The sequence below is a fragment of the Paramormyrops kingsleyae genome, chromosome 1, assembly GCF_048594095.1.
Source record: "Paramormyrops kingsleyae isolate MSU_618 chromosome 1, PKINGS_0.4, whole genome shotgun sequence".
Classification (NCBI taxonomy): domain Eukaryota; kingdom Metazoa; phylum Chordata; class Actinopteri; order Osteoglossiformes; family Mormyridae; genus Paramormyrops; species Paramormyrops kingsleyae.
Genome location: NC_132797.1, coordinates 61,468,021 through 61,479,085, shown reverse-complemented (window position 1 = coordinate 61,479,085; position 11,065 = coordinate 61,468,021). Strand labels below are relative to the sequence as shown.

Below are 11,065 nucleotides of genomic sequence, written 5' to 3'. Positions count from 1 at the left end.
CAGCATGTGCTATAAACCCCAACTCACCCAAGTTAGTGCCCATCAGTGCTGCATGTGACTGTGCCCCCCAAGAGGAAATGCTCTGGGCCCCTTTATTGTGCTGTTTTCATCCACACCTCAGTAGCAGCCCTGTTTTTAAATTCAATTCAATTTTATTTAATATATATATATATATTTTTTTTTTTTATTATTTTATTCTTTCTTTCTTTACTCCTAGCCTATAACTCTCTCTGCCTTTTATTTCCATTTATTTTTGCTTGATAGTCTCTGCTTATTGTATTGTATTCATTGGTATGTTTGTATGACTTTAGGTGTAAATATTACAAGTGTGTAAGTTAAAAATGCTAAAGTTGTTTGTTTATGTTGGAACTTTTGTAACTTATTGCTGCCACCTTGGCCAGGACTCCCTGGAAGAAGAGATAATGTATCTCAATGGGACATTCCTGGTAAAATAAAGGATAAATAAAAATAAAATAAATTTGTATAGTGCTTTATCACATTACATTGTCTCAAAGCACTTTACATTATACCTGCCCAAAGCTCCCAGTGAGCAAGTCAGAGGCGACAGAGGCAATGAAAAAGAAACCTTGGGTGGAATCAGACTCAAAGGGGAAGCCCATTCTCCAGATAGGAAGTCAAATGAACAAGATAGCAAAATTCTAATTTCCAGAGTCAAAATTTTAAGATTTGAGTCTCAATGTGGAGGGCAGGTAGGTGATGGCACACAGGTGCTGGTGCTGTTTTTGACTGCGGGATGAACAGTTAACCCTGTGTTCCTCAGTCTCCAGTGAGCGCTGACCTTTTTTCAGTCTTTGTTCTGGTTTAACAAACACTCCAGAAGCATAAGCACTGTTGATGATGTTTATCTGCCACTTGTTTGAGGCTCACAGCTCAGTCGGTTACCCTAATGAGAGGGCTGAGTTCATTTGCTATGGGCAACAGTCAGGTATATTAACATCCCTGCTTTGTTAGCACAGACACTATGAGCTATGAGACATTATGTAATTTAATCTGGTTCCAGAGCTGCTCATATCCTGACAAGCAAACAAGAATGAACCTTTTTGTCTGGTACTGGTTAGATTATTTATGTGAGTGAAACTCTTTCTAAGCATGTTAACTTGACCGTGAGAGCTGCAGGTTTAAAGATTGTGTTTTTCCTGGCATATCTTTGGTGGGTATCGTCCATTGTACCTTTGAGTCAGACCCTAAACCTAAAAGGCTACTTAGTTTCTTTATTGTATTTTGGGAAATAACAGAAGGCATATTGTTCTTGTGTACTCTCTGGAAGCGCCTCGGCACTCACTTGGTGCCCTGAGAGAAGCTTCTAGATTTTGTGCTGCAAAATGTTTTTTCCCCAGCCACCCAGGCTCTCAGAACCCCTGGTTGACTCAGGAATTGATCAGGCCAAGCGCACAGGAGCCGTCCGAGTGACACGCCTCATTTCAGCCACCTCTCTCCCCCCTCCTGGTGACATCACGCTCTGCTGAGGGGTTTATGGGATCTGCTATACTGTTCTGATTTTACAGGACATGAGTGGCGTTAGGAGTCAAATACAAATGAAATGCCCCCTTTGGGCTGCTCATGAAAGAACCCGTTAAAAATATGAGTGGAAAAAACAGACTGAAGGAAACAAGCAGCTTTCGGTCTGGCCCGTGATGTCATTGCGACCGTGGATTTATGGCTGGACAGCTACTGAGGTGACGTGAGCTAACCCTGAACCCCGGTGGGGTTAAAGGACAATGTGAGTGAGGGAGAGAGTGAGAGTGGAGTGAATCAGTCAGCGGACGTGGGGAAGAAGCTGCAGGACGCACACCTTACTCCGGAGAGGCTTTGTGCTGGTGGAATGGGTGAGCCTGCTCACAGTCTGGGGTTTACTTTCTACACAACCAGGGGTGCCCTTTGTTTTCTAATGTTGCTGTTATTTACAGAATCTCACCTTTATCTGCCTGTCACATTTTTTAAAACTTTTGATCTGCTGAAAATACATGCAACTTATCTAATGATTTAACAAAACTCTCTGACTCATCTCCGTGTGGATGTATTTGTTGACATGTGCACAGGTTTATGAAAAATAACCTAAATGAACACTGTGATTGTAGCCTACGTGTTTATCTGTATATACACTATTTATCGTTCAACAAATGCAGTTATGAATGCCTGTAGTCCCGTGCTGTAATCAGGTTTAAAACAAATTAATAAAAATGTTAACGGGTCAAACCAGTATATCTGTCTTCCCATCTTAATGATGCCTCCTTCAGTCTACCCAATCAGCTCCGCGCAGCCCTAACTGCTACTGTCTTTACGATCGGGGTGGTGCGCGCGCCTTCGCCCAATCAAGAGGCCGCCCGTGTTCTCGGTGTGCATCCCGATCCGCAGCGCCTTGAGGGAGTCTCAGGCCGTTCCACTGTCAGTGCGAGCGGCGCGCTTGGCGTACGTGTGTACGCGCCTGCTCAGCGTCCGAGCCACGGAGATGCTTCGGCGACCCGGCGACTCTTGAATAACGTTTCGGCCACGTTTGACCGGCGCCGCACATCAGCTGTCACCGTAAGTCCGTTACCTGACAGCGATGCGGGGACACTCGGGAGCACTCTGCTTTACATGCGGGTTTGTTTGTTTTTATTTTGCTAAATCGCAGTTCGGTCTAGTACTTTAATTGCCAGTTAATGCGTGTTTCTGCTCTTTGCTAGCTGAGTAGTTTCGCGTTTTCTGTCCTGTTTTTTTGCCTGTCACATAATCTCCGGGTGTCAGCTTAATTCTTGCCGTAAGTCCCCTTGTTTTATTTGAGCACCCAGGTCATTCATCATAATACAGGAATGAGATCGCTATTTAAAGGCGCATTAATGTTAAAATGAAATACGGCGTTTCTCTGCCCTGGGGACTCAGTTTGACGGTTTTCTACTTTTTTAGGTAGCCTACATGCGAATAAAAAATTGCCCCTGATTTTATCGATTAGTGAATACGTGGGTAACAGCCTTTCCTCCAACTTGTGCTCTCCTTCACGTATTCCCGAAATAATACTATAACAGTTTACTTTAAATTTGCAATACAACAATATTGTAACACTGAAACATTGTGATACTGTATTATCGCGGCTCACGACCTTATGCGACTCGTGTACCGGACAGCCAGTCTTGCGTAAATATTGCACAGAAAGGCAAAGCCGCGCTTCCCTTTTATATCCTGCTTGTATTATTTTTTCCATATAGCCCACATAATACAATCTGAGAAACCAGAGCATTATACTTAGGCGTTTATTAGGGTTAGTTGAATATAATATTATTTAACGTTTGCACTTGCTTGACGTTAAGGTGCTTATTATGTTTAATTTAATGTTAATGTTATTTAATATTTGCACCATCCTGATGTTAGAGTGGAGCCCGTTTTCTTGTCGTCCTCTCCGGTCATACGGTGTTGCACCCACGCGATGTAAACAGCGTAGTATATTTACAGTGCAGTACGGACTCATTGGCCGTAATTATAGACACCGAACCGCGCTTTCCCCACTCTTACAAAAACACTGAGCATGGGGACTGCATGACCGGAGGTGGAAGCTAGATAGCACCCGTATAGACACGGGCCGGGTGCAATGACGGATTTATTACTGCCGCATTGGAGTTACCATATGCCCGGAGAAAGTCCGTTGGCCGGGAAGATCCCTGGTCCGGTCCGGCCGCTGTTTCTGCGCATGTTACCTGTCACCTACGACTTTTAAAGTAGACTTCGCTGTACTCTTGGAAAGTGTATCAGAATCAGTGCTGCTGACTGTTTACAAACAAGAAAAAGGCGCCCTTACAGACTGTCTGTGTTGTTAAAAATAAGTAAAAGGCTTCATCAAGCGTCATTTATTAGTACTCGTAATGAAATACCGTGTTTTTGAATTTTTGAAGTACAACCCTAATGTATGATCGTGGATTTCTCAGATGTATTCAGTGCTCTTTTGCTTTTCAGTGTTTATTTGTGAATTTGTGGGATGAATTATGGTATTTGTGGATGCTGTGTGTGAGCGCTGTAGGTTTACAGCTAAGGTGTATCAATGTGCAGTGGCAGGTTTGGACTTTTCATCAGACCGGCCAGTGTCCCAGGATGAAATGGATGCCACTCTTGTCTCTTTGTCACGGAGAAACTGATGCAGCCTTGAATATTCTCTCAGTATCTCCCCGAATGAAGAGAGTTCAGATGCCATACCAAAAAAAACATGGTCACTGATGTCTTTGTGCTAAATTAAGAACATGACATAAGAACATAAATTTACAAACGACAATCAAGCTCGTTTGGGGAGAACGCAACTAATACCTCAGAGGCAGAGAATCTTATCTAGCTCTGATTTAAAGGTACCCAAGGTTTTAGCTATGGTCACGAGTTCTTGTAATTTAACTAATATTGACGTAACTATTTGGTTGAACAGCATCCAGACCTGTTAGAATCTTATATACCTGGATCATGTCCCTTCTTAGTCTCATTTTCTTGAGGCTGAACAGATTCAGCTCAGCTAACCTCTCCTCATAAGACATTCCTCTAAGACCAGGAATCATTCTTGTACCCCTATGTTGAACCCTTTCCAAGGCAGCATGCAATGTCCTTTTTAAGGCAGTGGTTCCCAAACTGGGGGGCGCAGAGGTATTGCGGAGGGGCGCACCAGTGGGATAGCCTCAGGGGCATGTGCCACCCTAAAATAATCTCTTCACAGACTGGACGATTAAACAAATAAAGCAGCGCAACATTACAGTAACTAACAATAAATAAACCACTAACTTACGTGTACTATTAGAGTATTTATGTAATTTATTTAAACTTTATTTTGCCATGTAAATTAACTGAAAACCAGTTCTCACTGCTTTACGTGATATTCGAGACAAATAGCAGATAACGCATCAGAACTTCCTGGGATACAAACGTCATACAAACGTCACGTTCTTCAGCCAATAAGAGCAAAGTTGTGTCGTCACGGAGGCTGTCCCAGTTTGTTCAGCCGGCTGAGAGGTGCTGTACAATCTGTCTTAAGTCGTCTTGCTCTTGCAAGGTTTTTGTACCATGTGACATGGTGACGCGTGACGACGTTGTGCAGCGCCGGACAAAAAAATCTTACCATATCATGAACAACGAGGTTTAAAATTTTCTACATGAAGTGCAGGGAGACTATCAATTAATGGGTATGATTTAGTGTTGTTTTGTGCTATAGTATAGTATAGGCTGAAACCTGCGGTTATCATTAAAAACAAAATGCGGTAATCATAAGACAAACTTTAATTTGTGTACGCCAATGAATATTAACAGGAATGTTAAATCTACATTTGCATAATTTCAAACTTATGCTGGACTTTGATTTTTAATTGATTGCTCTTTTTTCTCCCATAGTGGTGAAATTGCACCATTTGTATATTGTAATTGCATTTGTTTTGCTCAATTAGAAAAGGGAGTTGTATTTCAAATAAAGTTTGAATCTGAACCTGTGCAGTTTGAATGGGGGGGCTCAATAATGTTCCTATCTAGAAAAGGGGGGCCCTGCAGAGAAAGTTTGGGAACCACTGTTTTTAAGGTATGGTGACCAAACCTGCACACAATATTCTAGGTGGGGTCTTACCAAGGAATTGTATAATCTTAGCATCACCTCCCTTGACTTAAACTCCACACACCTGGAGAGGTAACGCAACTTCCTGTTGGTCTTTTTTATTTGATTCCCCACAATTGCGAGAGTGGGACATGGAAGCATTAAATCAGCACACCAAGGTCTTTCTCATAATCAACTTCCTTTATTTCAGTGGAACCCATAAAATATGTATACTTTTTGTTTCTGCTCCCTGCGTGGATTAACTTACATTTGTCTACATTAAATTTCACCTGCCAGGTATCAGCCCAGTCACTAATTAAATCAAGATCCTGCTGTAGCCTCTGTGCCGCTAGTTCAGTATCTGCTGCACCGCCCACCTTGGTGTTGTCTGCACCAAGACTTGTGGTGGAATGTGCTGTCTGCCGGTTCCCTCTGCATGTGGCTGTCCCACTTCGCGTGATGCTTATGGGTCTCCGAGTGGCTGATTCTGTAATTAATCCAGAAGAGTGACCTGTTAAATAGAAGGTAGGCAACGGGGGAGTGAAGCTGCCTGTTCTGAAAGCACACCTGCGTGCAATATGTTTGTTTATGGTGTGACCAGAGTGACCCAGGCGCCTGCCACTATATGGTAAGGTCAGATAAGAATAGCAGCCATGGTCAGGTCTCTGCGGCCAAAGTAGTGATACCCAAGAGGGAGCCTAAGTGATCTGTTTTCTTTCTTTCTATCCTCCAGTCATAGTACATTCTTTGGGTTTGTTTGTAGTCGTCTAGTAGTGCTTTATAAATAACACAGCCCCTCCCCAAAAAACCCACAACTGCCAATGTTCTGACTTCTTTTTAATCAAGTCCAGGCCCAGCATTTCCTCTCAGTGGCCACAGCCCTGGATAACAAGAAAATTGTTACTTTTTCACCCAAACAGTCAGTTTCACCCCGCCACAGAAGCCTGTCCTCAGCGTCGCCATGGGCAACCCGCCTGTTTTTTATGTAACTCAGAAAGGACCCGCACATCCATCTTTTGTTAAAAAGGGAAAAAACAAAATGTGAAATAGACCGGAACCAGTCCAAAGAGGGTACTCTCTTTTACTTTATTTCTAGCTTACACTGCAGTTTCATACCCATTACAGTCCTTATTCTATTACTGCGGTTATAGCCTTTACAACTGTTACCCTGTTACAGCCATTACCCAGTTACAGCCTTTACCCTGTTACAGCCAATACCAAGTTACAGCTTTTACCCTGATACAGCCATTACCCCATTTCAGCCTTCAGCCATTTCAGCCATTGCAGCCTTTCTCCAAATATAGCATTTATCGTATTACAGTCCTTGCTGATTAGTGCATGTAATGTTCAACATGAAATGTAGATTTTGGCCATCTTATCTTTTAGGCCAAGTATGATTTAGGACGCGCTTATTGGTGAGGTGGAATGTGAGGGTTACTCTCAGCTGGACATCCTGCTGTCTGTTTGATGCCCTTCCCTTGTGAGATTCTCATGGTTGGGGTGGGAGGGTGCTTAAATGGGGGTCTATGTACATATTGCCTGTGGCCTCCAAGTAGCATGACATTAACGGAATGCTGTCGTATCCTATGGCACCCATGTTCTGGATGAACAGACACATGCCTGTAAAACAAACCAAAATATCAATTGTAAAGAGAAGCGACCTGCTTAAGAACATAGCCGATCAGCTAAATCATAAGGAAATAATGAGCTACTCAACCTCCTGGATTCCTGCTGTGATTCTTGAATATCGTGTGAGATTAACCTGCCATTCCCCGCAGAGACACTTGGAGGAGAAGGAGCACCTCGGGATCTCTCAAACCAAGGGCGCTGAGCTCACAGCCAGCAGGGGCTAAATTGGTCCAATTAGTGCATGGTGTCTTATATGTTAATTGGCTTTCAGTATTTAGACATAGAGCCTGCATATAAAAATGTTGCTAATGCTGTAACAGGAGCCACGGTTTGTGTCCCTAATTTGGGGTCTCTGGTTCCCGTGGGGACTGACAGGTGATGAGATAATGATGTTGGCGTGTCTGATCACCTATATGGAAACATATGTGGGGAAATATGCTAGGGGGAGGGGCCAGACTCTTGCTTGAAAAACTGCAGAGACCTTGAAAACCTCTCAGGTGAGAAATTGTACCTCATGATTGGCACCACCTGTAAACTGAGCCCGTATCCTCCATCAGAGTACATCCCAGAGCCTTTTAGCCAGCTTTCCACAGCAACCCGGGTGGCAGAATGGACAGTGATCGCTAAGACATCGCTGGCAGGAATGGGCAGGTTCATGAAGATGAACGACTGTCTTCTTGAGGCACCCGCCTGCTCCCCCTGCGCCAGATCATATATCCTAATAGACGGATTGCGTGCAGGATAAAAACTTCCATTAATTAGGTCTGGTATGGACTCTTCCCTGGAGACCATCACTCAGACACTCTGAGAAAATAGAAATGTACAGATTGTCCATAGCACTGTGCCTTTCAAGTGTTTTTTCTCTAATGAGGGCAGCAGGAATGAAAGGGTTTCTGACAGCTAATTGGTGTAGCTGCCTCTGATGACCTGCCAATCACGAGCTGCCTCTCCAAGCTGCCAATCAAATGCTCCCTCTCAAGTTGCCAGTTACAAGCTGCATCTCAGAACCTGCCAATCACAAGCTGCCTCTTACAAGCTGCCTTTCATGATCTGCCAGTTACAAGCTGTCCTATGTGTTGCTCAGATGGTCTCCCTGTTTTCCGGGTTATGGTGACCCCAGGTGAACCGCACTGCAGTGTTGGCCCTCTTTTTCACCATGCTGATACGGGGAGGCTGATCACAGTGGCAGATTGCTGAGGTTGCATGTCTTTGGGCTGGGGGAGGGATGTGGGGAGCACAGGGAGAGAGGCAGTGCTGAGACACTGCTGAGAGTGTCACTGGGACAGCCACACCGCTGGTCTGCCTCTCTGAGGTCTGCATTTAAGGCACTGCTGATCTCACATGCTCTTACAGTGTTTCTTTGTAAAATGAAGGACAAACCTACAGAGCTCTGCTTCACGATCCTGTTCTTGTTGTCCTGTGGGTGGGACCTGCAATTGACGGCTTATTTCCCTTTTTGATCCTGTCGCTTTGGACCCAGCAAGACCCAAGAAGAGATTGCACACAGCCCCCTGTTCTGGAAATTTTCTTTTTCCTGATAGACTATGGACAGGTGAATTTTTATTCTTATTATGGAAATGTTCCAATGAAACACAAACACAAGTAATTTTCATAATGCAGAATGTCAGGTTAAGATGTTTACCTGAGACTTTTGTTATAATATGTCTGAGACTGTTATAAATTTTTGTTCTGTATTCACTTTTTAAGGCAGGGGTGCCTAACCATTGATCATGACCAAGTCAATCGTGAGATGATTAATGGATAGTGGCATCAAAGGACCTCCCTCCACCCCCGAACAGTAATAGTGAGTAGCTCTCACTGTAAAAAAGGTTGGCCACACCTGTTTTAAGGTTGTATGTGGAGACTTCTGTGCTGAATGTGTGAATGGACTGAAGCCTGAGAAGCTGGTTTTGCTGAGATATGGGGGGGTTGTGGGTTCTTTGAGGGGGCAGTTTTCAGACAGGTGGCAGGATTTGTGCTTGGCTGGATCGTTTGCAGAGACATCTGATTCTCTTCAGAACCAGGCTCCTCCTTTAGACCATATAGTCTAGCGTGACTTCAACTATACAGATGACAGGAATGTGAGCATGTTTGCCCGGTTCTGCGGGTCTTGCTGCCTCTGCCTCTGCCTCTGTCCGTGGTTGTGAGAAACAGCAGAGTTACTTGCCTGCACGTGTAGCGGTAAAGACGGCAGTTGTACAGGTTACAGGATGATTGATGGTGTTTCTGTTCTACTGGGGGTGGAGTTACCCACACAGGTGGTGGACTGGGAGCACCCCCTCAGCCTCAGGTTCCATTGTTTGATTTTATTGTTCAGGTCTTTCCACTGAGGCGTTTTGTGACCTCTGAGGCATGAAGATGGGCAAAAATCCTAGGAGACAAAACACCAAAATGTTTCCCAAAATGCAGCGCAGCCTGGTCTCCACGTGGATTCATGTTTGATGGAGCCTCACTTCTGACCAAGTGGTACCCTTTCTTAGTTATTTTCTACCTCCAGGATAAAATCACAGACTTTATTTAAATTAGGGAGTCTCTGTGGACTTGAACCAGCAACTTTCAGGCTACAAGCCCCTGTGCTTGATAAATTTACTCAAGAAACTGGTGCTGTCTTTGTTTTTGTGGCTTTTATAGCGGTACATCTCCCTGTAATGTTAAACATGCAGTTTTTACTCTGAATGTTCATCTGTCTTGGATCCAGAATCAGAGCCAAAGTTCTGAGGGACTGGCTCTGCATGCTGAATGCTCTGAGATATGCAGTTATGAATCATCCTCGCCTTTGAGGTCAGAATCATCTAAAATAAGCAGTTATTAGTGCTCAGAATGGTGTGGCGGCTTTGCAGTGTGGCACTGGGCCCTGATGGTAACGTGGAGGGTCCCTTCTTGTCTTGTCCATGACCCTTATAAGCGCTGCGTTCGGCTCGGGGTGGAAAGGCGGTTTGGCGCCTGAGTTCACGCAGAGACTGCGCCGAGCCTAATAACCTGCTGTCACGCCAACTCGTGGCTGTGAGACCCTATGCTCCCCCAGCACTTCTCTGCTCACCAAAAACCACTTGTCCGCCATTAGTCTGGAATGTTCTAATGTCATGTGCTGCTCCGATTTCACACTCGGCGGGAGCTACGTTTTGCTTCTGCCATTGCCGTCAAAGTGCTCTTCCTGCTGATTGGAACACGGGCCGCAGCTCCAGGTGTGAGGGAAACTGCCTCAGTGTTTGCCATCTGCGGTTTCCGATGAGTACATGCTGTCTCCTGGCTTTCATTCCTGGGGGTTAAGGCTGCACCAAACACTTGTGAGGGAGGTGTCAAAGTCACCTCCGTCAAGGACAGAGTCTGGGAAGCATCACCCAGATCAGCCATAGTGGTGGTGCTGTAAGCGTCTGGAGGTGGCTCTCTCTTATCTAACAAGTATTTCCCAATCAGGTCCTCAGGGACCCAGAAGCAGTCCACGTTTTTGCTCCCTCCCAGGACTGGATTGGGAAGCACTGGTCTAATGGACTGAATTCTTACGGTTTAGAAGCCAGCCCTCCGGACAGTGGTGTTGGATGAGATATCTGTGTAAGTGGAGAGGGATCCTTTAAGGCTTCAAGGGGACACCTCTGTCTCCCGATTCTCTACCTCCTCGGACAAAACAACAATGTTCACGAGACAGGTCTATGTTTGCACAGCCCTGATATGAAGCCGGCTTTTGCCTCTTGCCAGCTCACTGCAAGTCCGGACTCTTTGACTCAGCAGTGGACCTGCACGGACCAGGGATACGAATCTGTCCCCCTGAGAATGTGCTAAGCCACATTGTGATTAAGGTATGGTGTTTTTGAGTCCCTGATGGTCTCCCTCCATGTCCTGTGGGCAGGACATTTTCCTGACTCTAGCCCTAGCTAATAACCGCCGTGT

General features: G+C 44.9%; 1 protein-coding gene across 2 annotated transcripts in view; it reads left to right on the top strand.

The window, feature by feature from the left end:
* Nucleotides 1-1,717: 1,717 nt before the first annotated feature.
* LOC111842928 (double-stranded RNA-specific editase 1-like) overlaps nt 1,718-11,065 on the top strand; it is a 28,306-nt gene continuing 18,958 nt past the window's right edge. Inside the window, exon 1 of one of the 2 annotated variants that reach the window (XM_023810061.2) lies at nt 1,718-1,847. In XM_023810061.2, coding sequence (XP_023665829.2) covers nt 1,844-1,847 — 4 coding nt within the window. In that variant the 5' untranslated portion in view covers nt 1,718-1,843. Of the gene's footprint in view, nt 1,848-2,355; nt 2,545-11,065 lie in introns of those variants that run through there. The other variant, XM_023810062.2, reaches the window with a different exon arrangement.